The 24,526-nt window shown below is 36.3% G+C and overlaps 1 protein-coding gene across 1 annotated transcript in view; it reads right to left on the bottom strand.

Annotated features, from left to right (window-relative positions):
• The window catches only part of lrp8 (low density lipoprotein receptor-related protein 8, apolipoprotein e receptor), a 229,223-nt gene extending 208,913 nt beyond the window's left edge, over nt 1-20,310 (bottom strand). Inside the window, exons 1-2 of the mRNA XM_073851156.1 lie at nt 20,244-20,310; nt 19,376-19,495 (exon numbers count right to left, since the gene is read on the bottom strand). Of these exons, the coding sequence (XP_073707257.1) occupies nt 19,376-19,495; nt 20,244-20,310 (187 nt within the window). The remainder of the gene's footprint in view (nt 1-19,375; nt 19,496-20,243) is intronic.
• Nucleotides 20,311-24,526: the final 4,216 nt, after the last annotated feature.

The following is a 24,526-nucleotide window of genomic DNA, read 5'->3' as shown; positions in this document are numbered from 1 at the left end:
TCCCAGTTTAAATTAAAATCCCCCAACAGGATAATTTCTCTTGAGTCTCCCAATGATAATACCGTAGCTAAAATGTTCTTAACAGACTCTAGTTTAGGAGATGTAGGTGGTCGGTAAATGTTGCCTATTATCAATTGTTTATTTGCATGAAGAGTGACCTTAACAAAGATACCTTCAAAAAGTTCAGGTTTCACCTCAGGAATAATTAGCTGTGAACTCAGATTAGATGAAATATAAGAGGCGACTCCACCTCCCCTGGATCCTCTATCAGCCCTGTACACTACATAGTTTTCAAGGTGAATAACAGAATCTGTAGTACTATTACTAAGCCAAGTTTCAGATAGAGTGATTATATTGGGATTATTATAGGACAGCCAAGCTCTAAGTTGATCAATTTTAGGGAGTAAACTACGGATATTAAGATGAATAGCATAGAGACCTTTACCCATAGAGTAGATATTTGTGATCATTAAAAGTAGATCTAACTAGCCATGTGAGGTAGAAATCGTGAAAATGAAGAAGAGGTGAACATGAGAGCCAACACCATACACACACATTCTCAATCATAACCATATTTATAAAAAAGAAAAAAGAAGAAAAAAAAAACAAAAAACAAAGTACACACACAAAAGCAAAATAGCAAATTAAACTAAGCTGTCTTCATTCACTCCCCTGCTTATAGAATTACTAAGTATCTTCCAGCAACAAAATCGAGTACTTCAAAAATTATTATACATCCCTTAGAGTGAATGAATAAAATAAATTAGGTTGAAGTGGGAGAACTATTTAAACAAAACAAATATCACCATATATATCTCTATGATTATCACTGTCATCACAAAGTGACATCAGACGTCAAATATCACGTCATTAAGTGTGGAAGTTAACAAACAAGCAAAAACAGCAATCATGGTTGATGTTTTTCATAGTGAGTGAGTATCAAAAGAGTCTAAGTACTTAACAGCCTCACTTAAATCACCAAACTGGATTACATCCGACCCACGGCTGAGTTTGATGACAGCGGGATACAGCAAAAAAACCTCAAACCCCAAGGTACGAGCCCGGTTCATTATTGGGAAGCAAGGACGCCTGAGTCGAGCGGTAGAATCACTGTAGTCAGCAGTAAAGCGGATAGTTTGACCATCAACTACCACCGGCGTTTTCCTTGCGAGACTCAAAATCCGATCTCTGTCCGTAAAGCGAAAACAGTTAACGATCATGTGCCGTGGAGAAGCACCCGCAGAACGCGGGCGGCCGACGCGATGTGCTCGCGTGAGCTCCGGAAGGTTGGAGGCCAAGTCGGGAAACCATACAGGAAAGACACGCAACAGGTAGGACAGAGCATTGCTTTGTTCTGCTCCTTCTTTCAGGTTGATTATACGGATGTTGCTCCTTCTGCTCTGATCCTCCATAGTGATTAATTTATCCTGAAGTTTCTTTATAGCCTCCGAATGTCCCATTGTAGCGTCCTCAGCACGTTTCACTTGAGCTTGCAGAGAAGTAGTAAGCTTGCGTTGAGAGTCTAACTCCCTCGAGTGATCACCAAGTGTTGTTTTAATGGAAACCAGCTGATGTTCCAGCCTCTCAAAGCGATCTTTAGATTGTTTATCGGCTTCAGCAAAGTACTTCTCAAGGATAGTTTCCAAAGACGCAGTTGTCAACTCACACGCGCCCAAATCGGTGTCTACAACATATGCATCCTCTTCTCTACGTTGGTGTACCTTCCTCGGAGGCATTATTGAGCCCAGATTCAAATTTCAAAGGTACTCACAATAGTTCAAAGCTTAAATTCCCAGATTTGCTGGATTTGTTGTTTTAATGCATTGAGCAGGGAGAGCTGTGAAAAGCGAAACGTCTACTCCGCCATTTTGAATCGGTTTACAGGATCACTAGCGCAGTGTCCGTTCATGAAGCACATAAGCTCTGCCTGCGTGAGGCGCGCCGCTTCCAACTTGCAATGTTCTAGGCTATTACAATTTATTAATTCTGAACATGTTATGTGTCCATATTGCACCAAAATGCAACACCACTCCTTTGGGTCCACAGCAAAAATCGATTGAATGAACTGTTCTCGACATAATAAAAATGCAAACAGGAAGACACACAGAGATTCCTGCCTTTATTAGAGAGAATAATATTTTCAGCCCCTCCCTCCGAAGCTTTGAATATTCGGTGTTGATTACTACCGAAGCTTCAAGCTCAAAAAATGGTATTTGGACCAGCCCTACATTCCACACAACGAAATAGTTAAAAGCATTCATTATTTGTGCTGATTATTGTATCGGATTTGTATCGGTATCGGTTAGTACTGAAGGCTGGGTAAATTTAACATATTTTGTCTTCTGGGGAACATGTAAGTATCTTCTGTAGCTTCTGAAGGGCAGTACTAAATGAAAAAAAAACATGATATTTAGGCAAAACAAGAAAAATTGTACACATCTTTATTAGTTTCAAAAGTTTTCACCCTCTGGCTCTTAATGCATTGTTTTTCCTTCTGGAGGATCAGTGAGCGTGTGAACAAGTCTCTCAGTTGTCCTCAGTTTAAAAAGATGGATCTCAAAATCATACAGTCATTGTTGGAAAGAGTTCAAATACACAAAAATGCTGAAAAACCAAAGAATTTGTTGGACCTGAAGGATTTATCTAAAGAACAGCAGGGAGTTTAACTGTTCAGGATAAAAAAAGGGACTCATGAAAAACTATCACAAAACAAACAAAAAATAAATAAATAATTTTTATAAATTCAACTATTATTTTCTCTTGTGGACTATATGTAAACGTCTTTTATGTGAAATATCTTATTCAAGTCAGTACTAAATAAAAAATAACATGCATTTTGTATGATTCCTCTTATTTTGGTAAAACAATTAACATTATGCAGATTCTCCAAGGTGTATGTATACTTTTGACCTCAACTGTACATCTAGGATAGCTTGATGCTGAGTAAATCATGGGGTAATTTGCATTTTTGCGTGAACTATCCCTTAAAATCTCACAGTGTGACTATCTTTCTTATTTAAATCTCACAATTACCCATTATTCTTCACTCTTATATATAAACTGGCTTCCATCCAATCCAGTCCACTAACTTCCAAATTACACATACAAACTGAAAGTCCATGACACCGAATCAAGATTCAGGCTTCACCTATCCTGTATTTACCTCGTTTGCTCCAATTTGCAGCCAGTTTCATCTGTCATATGCTTCATCACCCTCCAAACCACTACTAAATTCATTGGGGACTGAAGTGAATCAATCTGGTTGATAAACCTGCAATTATAGTCTCCTCGGCTGGACAGATGAAAGAGAATCTTTTAGAAGGGTCGTTAAGCTCATTTTCTGAAATTAGTGTTACTTTGCAAAGAAGGCCGAACAGACGTTTGGCACATTTCTGCAGAGAGATGAAGGCCTTGCTTCTGTCCATTCCATTTGCTTTCCAAACACCATCCTTGCTCTCTTTTCATGCCCTAAGCTTCAAGCTCTTTTCTTTTTCTCCCTCTCGTTTCTGAAACTACAAAGTAAGCCGCTGAGATATTTGTGGAAATGATATATAGCAGGTGTTCAAAACTGTCAAAGGGGCAATACAAGTTCTGGAGAAAGTTACTAGCAACTTACAAATCATGAAACACTGGTCCTTACTAAATGAAATCACCATTCTTAGACAGTTCGGTATCTGACAGGAAGATATATTGTGAATGGTTTATATTTATGAGTGCCAGAGGAAGTAAAAGTGCAAATAATTAATCAGTGTAACAGAGATGAATGTTAATTACAGCAGAATCTCTTGCTCATTTGCTAAGTCCATATCTCTGCCAAACGGAAGAACAAAAAGGTAAATGGTGAATAAAATGAAAATTAGCCAGGACCTCAGTGTTTAACCCTCTCTGTTAACATTAACACCGCTGCAGGCTCTCAAATAAGTGCTGAAATATCAGCTTATATGCTCGGGTATGCAGCATATACTACATTTTGGAAAAGACAAACACTGAATATCACCACCTGCTTCTGTTTGTTAATAGTAGGGCTGTCAATTTAACAATTAATTATAGAAGTAAACATATGTATATGTATAGATAGATTTGTGAAGCAGCATCCTAAAAAGGTGGTGTGCTAACTGAAAAACAGCAAGATGCAACACATAATGTCGATATCTGTGATTCATTGACGCATTAATTCATTGAATTAATCAGCATATCATCTAATTAATTGCTTTAAAAAAAGTTTCAGCAATTAACAGGTCTAGTCTATTCCCTCAACTTTAAACCCACCTGGTGGACAGATCAGTGTGCTCTCACTTCAGAAAAGATCAGACGGGCTGTAATCTAATTACTGAAGCAGTGCAGCCTACATTACTGACTAGCTGTAGCTGTGAAGTTTGTTCTGCAGTCGTGCTGAGAGGTCCGGCTGGAGTGGACAGACCTACTCTGCACTCATTAAAGCAGCTAAGCACCACCTGGGCCCTGCTCTCGAAGCTCACTAGACTGGACATGCAATTAAAGTATTAATTCAACCACAAAAGCAAATTCTGTCATCATTTACTTTCATGTTGTTCCGAGCCTCTATGTGTTATTTTGCAGAATGTCTGAGCTGCTCTTTTCCATACTAGTGTGTTGAAGACTGACACAGAAGAGAAGAAATGTTGCTTCATAAAATAAAGGTTGAATCATTGATGTCATATGGACTATTTTAATGAGGTTCTTACTACCTTTCTGGGCCTTGAACGTGGTAGTTGTGTTGCCGTCTACGCAGGGTCAGAAAGCTCTCAGATTTCATCAAAAATATCTTAATTTGTGTTCCGAAGATGAACGAAGGTCTTACAGGTTTGGAACGACAAGAGGGTGAGTAATTAACAACTAAATTTTCATTTTTGGATGAACTATCCCTTTAATATGCACCAATACAGTTGAAGCCAAAAGTTTACATACACTTTAAAGAATCTTCAAAATGCCAACTATTTTACCAAAATATGAGGGATCTCAAATATGCATGATCCACAGCTGTTTTTTTTTTTGTTTTTTTTGTTAGCGATATTTCCCGCTGTTCTTCAGAAAATTCGTTCAGGTCCCACAAATTCTTTGGTTTGGCACCATTTTTGTGTATTTAAACCCTTTCCACAACAATGACTGTATGATTTTGAGATTCGTCTTTTTACAATGAGAACAGCGGAGGGACTCATATGCAACTACTGCAGAAGGTTCAAACACTTGATGCTTCAGCAGGAAAAAATTATGCATTAAGGTGGGGGGTGAAAACGTGTTGAATTTGAAGACTGAAGTAAATTTGACGATTTGAAGTAAATTTAACTTATTTTAAGTTAAATTAGTTTAGGCAAAATAAGAAAAATGTACACATCCTCATTCCGTTCAAAATAAGAAAAATTTACACATCCTCATTCTGTTCAAAAGTTTACACCCCTGGCATTCACTGTTGCTTAGGTTTTTTTAATTTGCGAATAAAATCATCACATATTTACTATGAACATTCAATATGTCGCTCAGCTCTAATAATGCTGTTTGAAATCCTTATGTAAAACCTTTTCCTAGTCAAACTGTAGCAGCATGCTTAGCTTAAGGACCTTAAGAAAAGAATGTTGCAGTTTAACCAGATCAACAATGATGTAAGTGTTTCACTTCGGTTTTGAAAGCATATTCCACCATAAAGAAATAACCAGCTCTTTGTGGGTGCATTATTCAAGACTAAACAGAAAACATTACATAGTATAAACAGTGTTAAGCATGCAAACATGGGAAAACACACACGCGCACACACCCACACCCACACACACACACACACACACACACACACACACACACACACACACACACACACACACACACACACACACACACACACACACACACACACACACACACACACACACACACACACACACACACACACTGAATAGCATTATTACTGGTGTGGCCTGTGCTGGAGAATTGGGGCCTCACACTAATCTTGCATGGAGACAGGCCTATTGGGGAAGTGTCAGAGTGCTTGCAAACAGGAGGAACGCTTACACGGACATGAAAATAAAGAAAAGGCGGAAAGGAGGTGATGGGTCCCACAGACCATGCTGGCAAGAAGAGAGACAGACAGAGAGAGAGACAGAGAGAGAAACATGGGAAACATTGAGCACAGTCTCCTGGAAGTGCTGGCAAGTCAAGGATATAAAAAGACATTGATGAACTACTAAGGGCTTTTGAAAAAGGGAGGATGGGTAAAGTGAGAAAGATACAGAAGGTGAAAAAAAGGGGAAAGAGACTTTGAACAGTCTTTTGAGGCCCTTTTCATCCTCAGAAGCTGATTGGCTAACCATCGGGGCTGGGTAATATAGCGAAATACTCAGGATAGATTTACTATGTAGGGCCCTATGATTTCCTTAATGCGGAAAACACTGACGGAACCATGGAATTCAGTCATAAAAACGGAATTTACGGTATAACGCGGAATGTTACAAAATTTGAATAAATCAAAAGTTCAGTACACTTGAATAAAAAAAGTAATATGGACTAGTATCTGTGAATATTAAACTGCAAAAATACTATTTAATGTGTGACGCTCTTAGTGTTTTCAGCCTCTGCCACTTCAATATATGAGTACATAAACACATGAACATAATCTCTAGAACTGCTCTGAGAGTCACATCATGAGCATTTTATCTTTTAATTATATCATATCATATACAAACAGAACCTTGAAGGTCTTCACAGCAAACCCGTCAAAACAAAGCTTTGGTTTAACTTGAAGAAACTATGACAGAAATATAGGCCTATTACTTAATGTAATGATAGCACCACTACTAACAATAAAAATATTAAAACATTATGTTGTAACATTAAACATTAAAAAATATTTACCAGAATTGATTTACCAGGAAAAAAAGTAAATGCACAAAACAGTATTTCTGAAAAAAAATAAAAAATAAATAAAAGGACATTTTAAAAAAATCAATTAATTAGAGATGCTTTTGATTATTAAAATGTAAATGAAACAATTAAAATGAAATCCAGAATATTTATGGAAAACACAGAACTTGGTAAAAAAATTTAAATTAATTATTTCATAGGGATTTAAAATTACATTTTTGTTAAACTTAATAAATTGCTGTTAAATTGTCTAAGTTTCATCATTTCAATTTTTTATTGAATTTATTGCTTTTTATTAAAACAGAGTCCAGAAAAATAAAAACACAAAAATGACAAAAAAAATTACAACTGAAAAAAAAGAAGAAAAACATAATATATATAGTATTTAGACATAGTATTTCATATTTATTTCATATGTTTTTTTTCTAATAATGTTTTGTGAATCAGTTTGTGTAACTCTCTCTCTCTTTAGGTGAACTGATTCAAATCTGATCCAATGATTTGTGTGACATTTTAATATATTAAAATGTTTTGAAAAAGTATATCATATCTGTGTGTGTGGATAAATATTGATATATTGTTGTTCATAACTGAAATCTTGCTGTGTTTTAGTGAACAAACAAATGAATGCTCTTTTCACTCCATTTACATCTTATCATTATGCTATAGCAACATCGTGCACAGAATAAATAAGAGTAAAAACAAATCTTCCTTTTCTCAACTACAATTCCCTTTTTCCCTTCTATGTATCTCAAAACTTTTCACTTTCATCATGACTTTCTCAGTTCACCATCTTATCTCCTACAAACGACTACAACTTCCACATTTTCTGACCAGGTGGTCTGTGTGTGAGAAAGTTGAATTGCTCCCCTACGACTGAATGACAATCGGGAAACACCATTAAAGAAGATGCCACGCTGTGCCACACAAGGCAGAATAAATCATGCATGCACACACACAAACAAATCCCAGCGAGCGGTACAGAACATACAACAAGTGAAATCTGCAACATCCTCCAAAAACCTCAACCACTGACAGATTACAAATAGCAGTAGACCATATCAGTAGCATATTGTTTATCAGGCAATATTTTTCTATACTTTATTATACTGTAATGCTGTGCTGATTTAATTCACTTGTAGCAATTTACATGATTGATTTTAGTTTTTTTATTTTTAATTGAGTTAATGGGGTAAGAAAATAGTATAAAATTGTAATATTCAGCCATTGCAAACAGTCTAAGCAACCTGATAAAAAAGGATCTGACTGTGTGTGTATACCTTTGCTCATGTATGTGAGATTTGCATCTATTCCACAGACTGCAAAAGTTCTGCAAAAGCTCTACTTAAAGATTAGGAGAGTTGAGGTCAAGAGAATTCTCTCTCTCCTTCTTTGTCACAGAGCATAAAAGTGCGGGAAAAAAATCCAGAATCTTCAAACATCTTTTTCTATCTCTCAGCTAGGAGTGCGCCATAAAATATACCAACTCTCCATGTCGTAAATACAACTGTGGGAGTCGTTTAACACCCTCATCTCAACAGAGGATCATAGCTACTTAGAGCAGATATCACTCCCCTGCTGCACTGCTGTGATTTAGGACACTTTTCAGCTCGATTTCCACAGCTGACACAGTGCAGAAAAAAACGGAGAAGAGAGGTAAGGACTCATGTGAATAAATGAGAGTGAGAAAAGTCTGGCCAGGTTGTAGACAAGCTCAGAAGAATAATCATCTCTGAAGCTGTGTGACACAAAACCACACACACAAACACTGATACCGGCTTCCACACACTGGAGGAACGTCAGTCACTGCACAGATGGGTATTAGCCAAATGATTTATTCATGAAAAACAGGTATTGAAATATTCTTTGGATTCCATTTCAAACCAAAATTGGGAAAGTGACAAGCGAGCAAGAGCATGAATAACAGAAATGTAAATAAAGCTGAGTCATGGTGAAATATTCTACTAATCTTGGCAGGGATTAGATGGTCATAGACGTTGCTGTCAGGCACACGGACCGATCAAATAGGAACTGGGATTCTGGGAGTTTGTGGCAGCATGACAAATAATACAAACACACAGTATATAAAGGAGTGAATTATATGTGAAAAACAAAGACTGGATGCTTTCTGTTGTGTTGTTACTCCCTAAACACAAAGAATATGCTGCCCACTTAAAAAAAAAAAAAGAAGCCAATTGATTGATTTAAATGATTCATTAAAAATTATTTGAATTGAGCAAAATCAACGGTCTGAATTAGGCAAACAACTCTTCATAGAACAATTTTGGATTATTCACTTACTCATTAAACAGAGGGCAAGAACTGTCATGTTTAATGTGTTAATACATTTCAGAGATACATAAATCAGCCAAACTGACTATTCACTATGCTCCACTTCCTCTGGTTACTGTTGCTCGCTCAGACTGATTTTCAGCCAAATGTGCTCATGAAATGGTAAAAATGCAAAGGATATCATTCATACACGGGCATGACATTTGCAAAGTATTTTTATCTGCCAGAATCTGATTGAAACTGTAAAGACTGTGGATCAAAATCCGAGGGAAAGCCTTATCACATTGCCTGAAAAGAAAGAAGCCTCATTTGAAAGTGATTACAAGTGATAACATTAGTGTAATTTAACAGAACTGTTCCTAACATTTTTGCAACACATTTACAGTGGTACTGTGAACTTTTTATTAACTATCGCCACTATGATGATCTGAATGCAGGGGTGTGCGATATACAGTTGAGGTCAAAAGTTTGCATCCCTTATTTAGAATCTGCAAAATGTTAATTATTTTACCAAAATAAGAGGGATCGTATAAAATGCATGTTATTGTTCATTTAGTACTGACCTGAATAAGATATTTCACATAAAAGATGTTTGCATATAGTCCACAAGAGAAAATGATAGTTGAATTTATAAAAATTCAAAACCCCGTTCAAAAGTTTACATCCCCTTGATTCTTAATACTGTGTTGATCCACAGCTGTGTTTTTGTGTTTAGCGAAAGTTGTTCATGAGTTTCTTGTTTGTCCTGAACATTTAAACTGCCTGCTGTTCTTCAAAAAAAAATTCTTCAGGTCCCACACATTCTTTCTGAACCCTTTCCAACAATGACTGTATTATTTTGAGATCCATCTTTTCACACTCACTGATGCTCCAGAAAAGAAAAACGATGCACTAAGATCCTAGATTTGAAGATCAGGGTAAATTTAACTTATTTTGTCTTTTGGGAAACGTGTAACTATCTTCTGTAGCATCTGAAGATCAGTACTAAAGAAAAAATATGATATTTAGGCAAAATAAGAAAAATGTCCATTCTGTTCAAAAGTTCACACCCCTGGCTCTTGATGCAAGTTTCTCCTTCTGGAGCATCAGTGAGTGTTTGAACCTTCTGTAATAGTTGCATATGAGTCCCTCGGTTGTCCTCAATGTGAAAAGATGGGTCTCAAATCATACAGCCATTGTTATAAAGGGTTCAAATACACACAAATGCTGGGAAACCAAAGAATTTGTGGGACATGGAGGATTTTTCTGAAGAACAGCAGGCAGTCTAACTGTTCAGGACAAACAAGAAGGGACTCATGAACAACTATTACTAAACAAAAAAGACAGCTTTGGATCATTTAGGTAACACCATATTAAAAATCAAGTGTATGTAAACTTTGAACAGGGTCATTTTTATAAATTGACAAAACAGTTATTATTTTCTCTTGTGGACTATATGTAATTTATCTTTTATGTGAAATATCTTATTCAGGTCAGTACTAAATAAACAATAACATGCATTTTGTATGATCCCTTTTATTTTGATAAAATAATTAACATTTTGTAAATTCTAAAAGGGGGATGTAAACTTTTTACCTCAACTGTAAGAGCAACACCTGCTAAGGTAGATTACTAATGATTGGGAGACAGGCTTAGTCTTTCAAAACTCAATTTGTCTGAAAAAAATGTTTAACATTCATAAAAGTTGCGTAAGGATTACCATGATGAACCAAACGTGCAGGAATCATACATCTTTGTTGGCCACAAAGTTTATTTTCTGCAGTAAATGCCAATGAACAAACTCTACTGGGTTTCTGTCAAGGGAGCCAGGGTGATGCTAACTTCTGGGTTGGCCTACAAAAATCCGTCATCAATGCAGAACCCTATTCAGTGCCGCCCACAGCAAAACCAAAATCCGGTAGGAAACACAAAACCAAAGTCATAAGAACCATGTCTGAGACGAAGCATTTCTACATCCTCTTTTCTTTTCTACCAGCCTGCCAAAAGAATCACTGGCCTGTGGCTGATTGTACCGCACACCTTGATGAGCAGAGACCACCTGGAACATATCTACCACGAGAATACAATGTGGAAAAAAAAAATAGATAAATGAAACAAAAAGCGTGTTATTACCACTTCAGCTGCCCTTCACCAACAGCTACAGAGTGTGCTGGAGGCAGTGTCTTTGTTCACCTCTCCCTTTATTCGCTTTCTGTCTCTCCTTATGTGTCTGTCACATTCCCCACCCCCACTCGCGGAGAACAAACAGAGACCAAAGATTTCATATCAGTAAGCTCATGAAACTCACCCAAAAAGGCTTATCCACAATATCCAGGCAATATCCACAATATGCAGGCAAAAACACGTACTGTACGTTGCCTCTCTTTGTTTCCGTCTCTCGGGGCTCTTAATGAATACATTTTCACAGTATATCAGCATTACAGAGGAAATGCAAGTCAAAAAGGTCCCATATGCTCTCTAAAGTTTCAGAAATGCATATATACGCGCGTGTTGAAAGCGTGACAGTTTGGAGAGGACACAGCCTGAAAGCTTCATGCTAATGAAGTTCACACATTCAAACAAGACAGCATCATTTGGACGTAAGTGCTACTTGGGTAAAAACAAGCGTCTGTTTTAGTATTTTTAAGAGCTTGTGTTTTTGCACAGACAGGACCTTCTTGCCCTTGAACTGAATTAACCCCACTGATATGGCATATCCACTCTCTCTCTCTCTCTCTCACACATACATTCGCACATGGAGAGACACTAATTGGATTTATATTATGCACATGGACAGTTCATGGTCACCTGGGTCTTTGTGATGGCGGGAGTGAAGTTATTGTGAAACAAACACGCTCGGTCTCTCAAAAGCACTAACGCATGTTTTCTGATCATATTAACTGAACAACAAAGCCCTTGGGCAATAACAAAAGCCAGCAATAATTACCACAGCAATAACCAGTTTCCACACATGCTTACAACTCACCTTCGTATACAACATGCTTCACAATTTCAAACAAAGAAAAGTCACTCAAGATTTCTCTTCCAGCGCAATTTGGAGGAGCATTGTGACTTTGATCACTAGTGAAGGTCACCCAAGAAAGAAAATTCATTTATTCACACTCATGACTCTTTTTCTTGTTTGTGGAACAGAAAAGACAAATTTAAGAAGAATATCCTGCGAACTAGGCTCTCAAGATCTAAAATGACAAAATAACAGAAATGGTCTATATGATTAATTTTACTGTTAACGGTTTTTCACTTAAATGCTTAACATCTGCACTAGCTCTTCTTGGTGCATTTGAGAGTTAAGGAGAAAAGCAGCACTGGCTAATTTGAGAATGAATCATTCTGCTCTGTTCTGAATCAGCTGATCCAGATCACAAAACCGGTCTGAATGATTCATTCAGGAATTTAGCTGATCCGGTTTGCAGCGGTTAACAACCCACAGGATCAGCGATGGATGAATTATCACACAAACCATCTGTTCAAAAAACCTTTATGATATTTTATGACTTTTATGACACTTTTATGATGCTTTTGCGTCCGTTTTGAAGCCTGAAAGCTGCAGTAATCATTCATTCATTGTAATTGGGTGAAAAAGACTGAATAGTACAAAATTTCTCAGGGTATGTTCTAGGGCTGGGCGATAAAACGATAACGATATATATCGCGATAGACAAGAGATCGATATCAATAAAAAATGTGTTCGATAAAACGTTCGATATTTTGTCTTCTTCGTCGGCCCGCCCAGCCCCCCTTTAACGTTCAGATCACAATAGAAGTTAAGGTTATCTTTCCTACAGAACGGGTCCATGTTGTTGTATTAAACAAACTAAATAGCCTTATGTTATTTATCTTATTTACACGACGGCATTTGATTTCTGTCTCTACATGATCGCGCGTTTACAATGTCTCCTCACAGACGGGATCGCGGACTCCATTCATAAAAACGGACTTTACTATAGGGCGGAATGCCGCGGAATTCGTCGATTTTTGGACCAATAAATCAAAAGTTGGTCTGTTAATTAATTCAGATCGCAATATGGACTAGTGTCTGTGAAAACTGAAATGCAAAAAGACCGTTTCAATAAGAATCCTGCATGTTCCGTTTGCCTCTATATGTATGAATGGAGGAGACGCGTTTTATTTTCACTACACGCATACTGAACACGTGACGCTCCCGCTAATTTTTGGCCTTTGCATCTCACATGAACAGACAAACTCCAATAAATACATCTCCAAAGCTGCTGTGAGTGTCACTTTTTGTCAATTTTACCGTTTTATTAGTGAAACTAGCATCATTCATACTGTATTACACACTGAAACTTCACGGCAACCTGTCAAAATAAAAGTCCGGTTTAACATGTAACAGAACAATATTAGTCTTGTATTACTGTACAGTATAATGTAGGTGTTTATATGTTCACATTTAAATAATTTACATAAAACAATATATATGATAAAAAATAAAATAGTCACCACTTAATTGTTGAAAAAATACTATTATTATTAAACCTTTTTTTAACTGAATATAATTTTTCTTCTATGTATGTATTAATTTTAACAGTAAAGCTCCGTTTATTTTTAAAAATAAATCTGTGATTTTGCTTTCATTTGATTATCAGAAAAATTAAAACAAGAATTTCTGAAAAAGAAAAAAAAAAAAAAAAAGATTGTAAGGCCCTATTGTTCAAAATGTTGAAAGTTTTGGACTTATTTTTTCACTTAAATAAATATTTTTGTTATTACACAAAGTATAGGCTAAAGTACCGGGAAAGAAGTAATGTTGGCTACTGGCAACCAGCAATATGTGCAGAAAAAAATATAATCAGCCAAGTACTTTGCAACAACCTCTGACCTGTGGTCAAGCCGTACTTCTGGGCCATACATTAGCTAAACCATTCACTTCATCGACAGTGAATGGGGTTTGAATTGAGGATTAAGAGATAATTAAGTGTATATTGTGACTTTAGACTTATGTTTACATTTTAATTATTTGAGTTTTCCATGGTTGTTGACATTTCTGTCTTAATAACTGAGGGGATTATGATCAGAGGCAGGTTAAGTTTAAAATAAAAATGCTTGAGTGTAATATATTTTTCTCCTGGTCCTTATTTTAAATGGGTCATAAAAATATCAATAATTATCGATATCGACCGATATGAAACACTGATATCGTGATATAGTTTTCAGCCATATCGCCCAGCCCTAGTATGTTCACACTTGTCATGTTATTTCAATTAAAACCAACTCTGGTGCGATTGCTCTGTTACTGCGGTTCATTTGAGTAAGTGTGAACACTGCCATCCGAACCCTGGTGCGCACCAAAACAGCGAACCGAGACCAGCGAACAAACTGGTGCAATTCGAATTAAATATGAACGTGAAACGAATCAAATAATTCTAAACAAACCAAAATAAGATGCAACATTATGCATCATGATTTCATGAAGGGAACAAGCGGTGTATCCAAAATAAATGAGCAGAGGGAAAACATGGAGCAATGAGGAGGAAAAGTGGCTTTTATGAGCTCTTCGTAAGTTTGCAGGAAAATAAAATAATATACACGCAACAATGAGCGAGCTTAGTCCAGCAGACGGCATTAGTTGTATTTGACTTGAAGCGATTTAAGTCGAACACACCTTTTCCTTTTGTTTGGATGAATGGATCATGAAATACACATCATTCAACCCGACCAATGAAGTTGTGAATGTATCACTATGCCTTTAGGTTCGGTATCTAAAATCGTTAGCTTCCCTTTTCCCAGAAATGACTCGCAGACCAATTCATCAAAAACAGGTACAGTACATAACACTAAAACACATATGAGACCCTGGACCACAAAACCAGTCATAAGGTTAAATTTTACAAAACTGAGACGTATACATCATATGAAAGCTCAATAAATAAGCTTTCTATTGATATATGGTTTGTTAGGATAGGACAATATTTGGCCGAGATACAACTATTTGAAAATCTGGAATCTGAGGGTGCAAAAAAATCAAAATACTGAGAAAATCACCTTTAAAGTTCTCCAAATGAAGTTCTTAATGCATATTACTAATCAAAAATTACATTTTGATATATTTATAGTAGGAATTTTACAAAAAAATCTTCATGGAACATGATCTTTACTTAATTTCCTAATGATTTTTGGCATAAAAGAAAAATCAATAATTTTGACCCATACAATGTATTTTTGGCTATTGCTACAAACATACCCCAGCGACTTAAGACTGGTTTTGTGGTCCAGGGTCACATAAAAGTATGGTGTAATAAAAGAAAGTCAATTTCTCTGTTTTCTCACTATAACTCTCCTTTCTTCCTGTTAACTGGACTGGACTTTGCAGTCTCATTTTTTAATCAGACCTTTTTTATTAAACATGCACGTTTACATTCCCATGAGAAATACTTCCTTCCTCAAAGTAAACATCCTCCTCACAAGGTGCTGCGATACCTGGAGAGCAGCACCAGGAAACGATTATACTAGAAGCAGTGTTTGCTCACTCATTTGGCTCTGCTTCACTCTGTGTGTACTATGTGTGTGTGGACTGAATAAGAAAGGGGTGCATTTAGACACGTAATACAAGAGCTCAGTCTAATAGCTACACATAATACATAACCCTACTAGCACCGACCAGCTTTGTTAGTTGTAACCTTGCGCAGTCATTTAATATAAAAACGAGATATTATTCCCACAGGCAGCTCTTGTGTCTCTGAAACACGCTACGCCTCTGATACAGGCGGTTAGGTTCATTATCTCAACAGATTCGATAAACATTTCCACGGTAGACGGGACACCTGATTATGTCTCTGACCTGTGACCTTGTACAATATGCCCTATTTGACCTCTTATTTTAGAGACTGAGAGAAAAAGAAATGATTTTGTGCATTTGAGCATGTGCAAGAGGGATGGTGCCTCATTATATTTGTGGTGAAGGTATGTGAAACGTGGGTTAGTGAAAAACAGCCATGAAATCTTCTGATGTCTAAGAGTGGCAACTGCAACATAATATGTGTATCCGAGCCAAAAAGAAAAAACACCTTTGACACCTTCTGTCATTTTTTTTTCTTTTTCTTTTTCAGTGCTTTTTTATTCAAAGAAAATAGTTACTTGGAAATAATATAGACAATAAGGAATAGTAACAAGAAAAAAACAGCCAAGGCAAACACAGAATATTTTTTCCCTGAGCTTACAAGCTGCAAAATTACATATCTTTGACACATTTCTGCTCCACAAAACATTTACTGAACAGAACACACTACCGTTTAAAATTAGTTTAAAAAAAACAACAACTTTTATTCAGCAAAGAAGCATTAAAATGCTCAAAAGTGACAGCAAAGACATTTATAACGTTACAAAAGAACGATTTCTTAAGGATAATGTGCCACTGGAAACTGGAGAAACAGCTGCTGAAAATTCAGCTTTGCCATCAGAGAAATAAATTACGTTTTAAAATAAATTAAAACAGAAAACTGTTCAATTGTAATAATATTTCACAATAATACTGTTGGACTCTATCTTTGATGTAATAAATGCAGCTTTGATGACCATAAGATACGCAAATTATAAAACACTCTTTCAGGGCTTTTATCACAAAATTTAGAAATGATTGCTGTCACTTATTTCCATTTATTATGGTTATTACCAAACTCAGATTCTCTTCACTAGACTATTTTTAACTATTTTCTCTCTGATTCTCTGTCTATTTTTTTTCACAAACAAGTAAAGGAGAGCATGTTTGCACCAAAGCCTAAAACTAACAGTATAAGAAAACAAATCACTTTATAGTTTAGGATTTACCACTGTTTTAAAAAGTACTATCACAACATTTCATCATTGTTGATTCGTCTCACACTAATAAACGACCATGTGATGTTCATCTAAGACTGAAGGCCATCCTGACCCACATAAATAGCACTAAGCCAGTCTCTACCGAAGAGCCCACTTCATCTTCAGACACAAAGCTCTGTGATTAGAATTTGGTACTGAAAAAAAAGAGACACAGAAAGAGAAAGAGAGGGAGCAGTATGTGTCGTGAAGTGTTGCTATTACCGTCTCCATGGGCAACTAAAGAGGAATCCTGCCAATTCAGTGAGTAGGTTGTATCTGGGAGGGGAGCGCAAAGCACAATCCTTAAGGTATTATTCTAATTCAATGTCTGTCCAAGTCCGCGGGAAAACATCCAGAGGAGAGAGAGGAGCATTCAGCCCGCTGACAGCCCAAGAGAGCGCTTCCACCTGGGGAGAAACCCCACAGATACCCTGCCTGCTGGAGATACCACGTGTAATAGGGCACCTTAGAATGAATCCATTTAAACGAGCATAACCGATGCCAAGAAAACACCAGGTGCATGTGACAAACCTGAACCTGAGGGAATGAAAGTTGGCAATGGCAAAGAAAAGTCTGAGCGTAATAATTTCATTATTTCTCTCAAATCAAACTGGAACAAATTGGTTGGATCAGCCAGGTGGTTTCATATAACGTAAATAAAATAATTAATAAAAATGGGTCAAATAAGCAAAAAACAAAAGGCTACCAGTTTTGTACCATCTCCTTCTCTTGCTTGAAAAATACAGCTAAACAATCCTTCCCCACATACTAGTTTGTGTAAAGCTGAACAAGCTTAGTAAGAAGCATGTGCCACTCATAAACTCATAAGGAGCCGAATTATGACCTCTATGATGCTACATCCTGCATGACTCAAACACTAAGTTTCTATACATGCCGAGCGCAATGCAGATTTAAGCGATTGTAACTTCAACTTTAAAATTCTAAATCCATCAGTTTCAAAAGCAAAACATTCTCTCCACTGTGCCTCCACTTTACCATATTAATCAACTAACCAGAATAATTAGTGCACTTGCAATTAATACCATGGCCAATACATCGGGATAATTATGTTTTGTACCAGTTGCGCCTTTCTCCCCTCTGCTGTAGCCTACATCTCAATTAAGTCATTTGACTCGCTGATTATGATTTTTATGTTTGTCTTTCATTAGCGAGTCCTGAAGAAAAAAATCAATCCTGACTGTGTCAACCTTCCGCAAAGTCCTACTTCCATTTACAGCTAATAACTGGATGTCTGTGCCTAATAATACACTCAAAATAGGCCCACTTAAAATTCCATGCAAACTCAGAGCACGATCACACTCATACTTTAAACCACAATATCCATTTAATCTTACAATAATAGTGCATTGTTCCTTACTAATACTAATAACATACAGTTGAGGTCAAAAGTTTACATACACCTTGCAGAATCTGCAAAATGTTAATTATTTGACCAAAATGAGAGGGATTATACACAATGTAGGTTATTTTTTACTTAGTACTGACCTGAATAAGATATTTCACATAAAAGATGTTTACATATAGTCCACAAGAGAAAATAATAGTTGAATTTATAAAAATGACCCTGTTCAAAAGTTTTAATACACTTGATTCTTAATACTGTGTTGTTACCTGAATGATCCACAGCTGTGTTTTTTTTTTATTGATAGTTGTTCATGAGTCCCTTGTTTGTCCTGAACTGCCCGCTGTTCTTCAGAAAAATCCTTCAGGTCTCACAAATTCTTTGGTTTTTCAGCATTTTTAGTTTTAAGTCCTTTTTGAATTTGAAGATCAGTGTAAATTTAACTTGTTTTGTCTTCTGGGAAACATGTATCTTCTGTAGCTTCTGAAGGGTAGTACTTAATTAAAAATATATTATATATTTCAGCTAAATAAGAAAAATTCATTTTGTTCAAAAGTTTTCACCCCTGGCTGTTAATGCATCGGTTTTCCTTCTGGAGCATCAGTGAGTGTTTGAAATAGTTGCGTATGAGTCCCTCAGTTGTCCTCAGTGTGAAAAAATCATTCCGTCATTGTTGGAAAGGGTTTAAATACACAAGAATGCTGAAAAACCAAAGAATTTGTGGGACAAAATATTTTGGTAAAATAATTAGTATTTTGCAGATTCTGCAAGGTGCATGTAAACTTTTGACCTCAACTGTACTGTACCATACAGCCAAACGAACACTGTAATCTAAACTTCCATACAGTAAATGATGTCACACTTCATAATACATAAAACTGGGAAGTTAAACTTATGAAACATCCACTGCGAAAGTATCAAAAGCCACAACTCCATCGTGTTAAGTTATTTGATTTCAGTCGAAAGAGGAACAAATAGGATTCCAGCATGGCTACATAAGACACCTGTTAAAAAAAAAGAGCTTGGATTACTCACGGCAGTTCTCCTCGTCGCTGTTATCCGAGCAGTCATCATCATCATCACACCTCCATGGAGTCGGGATGCACCTGCCGTTCCGGCATTGAAACTGACCGCTTTCACAGTCCGGAATATTTCCTGTCAGACAAGAAGTTGAGTAAACGCAAAATCCAAATTTTCAATCAAGTTTTTAAACCAAAGACAATCTTTAATATTTAGTTACATCTTTACTTTAAACCATCCAACATCCCTAAAGGATGGCAAAGCAAACTGTTGGGTGACTTACTAAGTACAGTCTCACATCTAATTGTATTATCACATGATATACATCAGAAAACTTAAAAATATAAAACTTCAAAAATGTTTTGAAAACATGGGTTATGTAAAGACATTACAAAAAAACATTGAACACATTCTTAGCAATTGTTTACAAATGTACAAGTCTACAACTGTGTACATAGTATTGTTAACAGCTGTGCTGTCACAGTAATCGATGTGCACGTGTGCAATGACAGGCTGCACTAAATATGATATCACAAACTATAACTGTAAATGAAACAATTATTGATCTATCTGAATGATGCACTAGACACATTCAATGCGAGTAAAGTTGCGCTAGTGGCGTACTACTATCATAGACCTGGCTTGAAGTAAAGACAACAATAATTACATTGAAATCGCTTTCTTTTTCTAAACCCCGCAATGAACAGGATATTTATTTTATCAGATTGTGATTTTTTACAATACAGCTGCCTAAAAAGATTACGTGATTTAACGCTTAAATAATGTCTCGTCATAGGAAGTAGATGCACGCGGCTGCGCCGGTGTTTCTACAGCATCATTTACATTCATAACAGCGGACTGACAGCGTGGAACAGACACTTACCGTTCACCAGCAGAAAGCCCACGAGTATCATATGTAAAAGCAGCAGCTTCCCTATAGCCGTCCACATCTTCACGAATCAAGGCGTTGTGCTCATACAAAATATAAAAAGGCCGTGCTGTACAGTCTCTACCTCCCTTCTCCGTGCAGCCTGCGCTCTGACTCGCCACAAGCTCCACTCTGCTTTCGATACCAGTTTGAATTGATGACGCCACGCTGGTGGGCGGGGCCATGCGTGATGAGATGTACGTATGGGCGGGGTTAATGTTGAAAAATTACACAAAGCATTACGTGTCATCAGTCTACTCAACTGAAGAAAGCAACAGATTCGTGAACGTGGTGGAGTAGAAATAATTGTATAGAGATTGGGATTGTTTTTAAAATGGCTTGGACACTTGGAAAACTGAAGAGAAAAGTTTTGGGTTCATGCTAGTATAGAATTGTAACATTTTGGTTGTTTTCTTAAGTAAAACAGTATTTATTTATGTAGAGGTCAGAAAGCCCCATGACATTTCAAACATAAGAGCGGAGGTCAGCTGATCAGCATTTTTTTCTCTTAAGTTTGCACTTATGTCATGGTTTGATTCAATCCACCTACCTAAATGGAAATGATAAGAACAAACACAAATGTTGTCAAGCTTCTTGCCCTGGAAATCCTGGTTCAGTTTGGCCAACCAACGCCTTTTGCTCCTAAGAGAGTTTTATGGCAGTCTATAGTACTCCAATGTTTTTCCAGGTCTGACCGATTAGTACAGCCCAAAACATGACAATAACTGACCATTTTCAGCACCAATAATCAGCAAAATATGCAAGTTTCATTCGGTCCAGTGCCGCCAATTGATGACGCTTTGTGAAAACACTCTATTATCTAAAATGTTACTGTATGTTTCTTTCTTTTTAATTATTAGCTTGTTTTATGTTACATTTTATGTTATTTAATTCATTACCATTGCATTATTTTAGATTCTAGTCTTCTTTAAGGTAGCTGCAGGAACTGGCTGGCATTATAAACAGGAAGCTGTCGGAATTGCAGCACTATGATAAATTGTTCCCCCTTCTTAAGTGTGAAAAAAGAGAATGAAAGAAAGAGAGAGATGGAGAGAGAGAAAAAGAAGCTGAATGTTTTCTCAGTTGAGAAGGCATCACCATCAGTCAGTCGTCCTCTTTTCTCGCATGCATTGAATCGACTTTTAGAAACAGTTTCCTCTGTTTGGGTTCTTTCTGAGACATTACTTTTACTGTGTGTCTAGCAGCAATTTCTGCTCCATGAGAAGCTCTGTAGCTCATTTTATCATTGTGAGAATATTTAAAAACTGTAACTTAAAGGGGTCATGACATGAGAAATCAAATTTGCCTTGATCTTTTGGGATATAAGTGGTCTTTCTAGCATTAAAGTTTCTTCCATTAAAGTTTCATAGGTTAAAATGTCGTCCTCACATAAACAAAGCATTTATTTAATCAAGCTCCAAAAACAGCTTGGTGCAATGTGACTTCACCCAGGCACAACATTTGCATAAACACTGCCTCCAGAGCAACACATCAACGAATAGTCATTTTCTCACCATAGGCCTCGCCCCCGAGTAAGGCTGACACGCTGAATGTGAGTGTCGCGTTGCTTTAAAACCAAATAGAAATTACAATCACTGCTGTTTATTTTGTTTACACTGGATACAGTATACAAATGAGCATTCGCTTTCTGACACAGTCCACAAGCTTAAGTCTGTCGTCAATATGACAAATGAAGTGATAGAACATTTGCTTTAACATGTTAGTTTAAATAGCTTGTTCGCATCTTTGTACAGATACCAATAGGATCCTAGCATAAGGAACAAGTGGATAGTTTATTTTTAAACACGTGTGAGGATTGATCAGAGCATTTTGTTTTGTAAACGAGGCACAGTGTCATGGAGAGTTCACAAAGAAACATTTGTTGAAAGATGAAGCCGTACTAGACAGGGTTGCCAGGTTTTCCCAAAAAAAAACACCTAATTGCTGCTTAATTGTATTTTGAGAGGGGTTCCCCGGTAAAATTCGCAATCCGAGGGGTAAGCTACGCGTTTTTTGTCGGGGTTCCCATGGTAAAATTCGTATTCCAGGGGCTAAATATCACATTATTGGAGTTGCTTCCACCTGTGGACATGAAAAACAACAAGTTGTTAAAGTAGTCCAATTCTGCGGGAAAACCGTGGACTTGGCAACACTAGTACTAGATCTGACTGCAGCTGCATCCCAAACAGTAAGTAAATGATTTTATAATGCTTTGTCTGGAAATGACCATTTGTTTTTTATTTTGATCATGTTGTCAAAACACTCACATACAGTAGCAAGGTTGGTACTGTTTCCTATGCCATGACGTTAGCCAATCATAACAGTGGCCGATTACTGAGAATCCTTAAAGGACCCACCCTTTAAAAACAAGTTGTTTCAGACAGAGGGTCAGAATGAGGGTTGAAAATAATAATTTTTCCACATATTTATGTTTGTTTTTTTGTGGATTTTTTTTTTTACATTATAAGTAAAAAAATAATGTTATGGCCCCTTAAGGAGAATTTAACCCACAAACCTAATTTATATATTCTCTATGAGCTACATGCACATTATCAACAACAGAATATCAGTTCAGGACTAAAGTCATAGCATTAACATTAACAACTTAAAATGTTTACAAGGAAAAAATCTGAACTGAGAGTAAACATTAAATGTAAATATCACATACTTCAAGAATCACAAACAACATCTGAAATGTTATGCATACATTTTCAAGTATAAGGCATTATCTAAATAAATATGCACTACATTGAACAAATTTCCAGAAAGCAAATCTGGACATTTAATAAAGCCAGGTTGAAAATTCTTTTTTTGTTGACATATTAAAGTCAAAAGACTTTGTTTATATCTTTTTAGCAATCCATAAATCAGAAAATACTTTCAACAGCCAGGGGAGAAAATGACATATGAATAAACCCCTCTGTAAAAACTTTCTAAATATATATAGGAATAAAATTATGTTTGGTTTAAAGTATGTTGTTTCAGACTAGAAGAAAGAAAACATTCAAAATGCACTTTTAAGTGTATTTGCATTTAGATTTCCGTTAAAATACATACTGCATCTTTAAAGGCCATTTTCTCAAAATGAGTTTTTTTCTCATGCACTGAGCCAGAAATTTCCACTTTGCACTTACATGCACTAAACATTCCCGTTTTATTCCTATCTATATACTAAAGATTTTAACAAAGGGGTTTGTTTATTCATTCACCTGGTTTATATAACAATTTCATTCCAAAAAAACATGTTTTTTTTTGGCAGTTGGCAGTATTTTTTGACTTATGAAGAATTAATGAGTGATATCCAAAATCGCTTCTGGAAAACCCTGATATGTCAACAAAATGAAACTGTTAAACCTGGCTTTATCCAGATGTTCAGATTTCTGTTCTGGAAATGTATGCAAATGAGTGCATATTTAATTAGATAGTGCCATATCTATATATTCAAACATAACATATCAAAAAACATGTAATACAAACCAATGGTCTTCATGCTGTGATTAATGAATTTAGTATGATGAATTATGATATCTGTCCTATTAACATGTCGTTTCTTGTTTTAAACAGAACATAAAAAGTTTGCCAACATCAATTTTTTTTATTTTTGGTGTTAGTGACATGGGGACTGGTTAGAGACTGGTGTTTGAGTCATTTCTGGAAAAGTGGAAGAAAAATTCAAAACTGAAAAATCGTGTGAGAGAATCAAAACATACACTGTAACCGATTTTTGTAATTTGAACAGTATTTTACTGTAATATCTACAGTAAGATACTGTAAAATGTATATACAGTATTTTACTGTAAACTGCAAAGGATTATGGGAAAATATATGATCACTACTGTAATTCTCCACTACTGTAAATCCGTTTACAGTAGTGAACTTGCCCGCGAAAAATTGACCAATGGCAAGGGAGATTTTTTTTTCTCCTGTTGAGAGGAAGTGCCGGTAAAAAGGACAAAAGAGAAATGTTGCATCAATAACTCGACAAAAAGGTTAGTATATTATTTCTGTTTTATGAAAAACTGAACAATTTTAATTTGTTTTCACTTGTTAACAGCAAACTAACAATATTCATCGTGTTTTTCATGTCGGTAGCCTTTTTTTTCTGACTGACGGCCAGGGCGCCGCCATAACGGTGAAAACATGGACTGGTGAGTAAATTAAGGTGACCTATATTAGTCGAAATAAACTTTATTTAAACTGAGAAACACGTTTGTATATTCGGCTGCCCTTTAATGCAA

This window comes from Garra rufa, chromosome 12 (genome assembly GCF_049309525.1).
Source record: "Garra rufa chromosome 12, GarRuf1.0, whole genome shotgun sequence".
NCBI classification, from domain to species: domain Eukaryota; kingdom Metazoa; phylum Chordata; class Actinopteri; order Cypriniformes; family Cyprinidae; genus Garra; species Garra rufa.
This window is presented reverse-complemented; position numbering and strand designations above follow the sequence as displayed.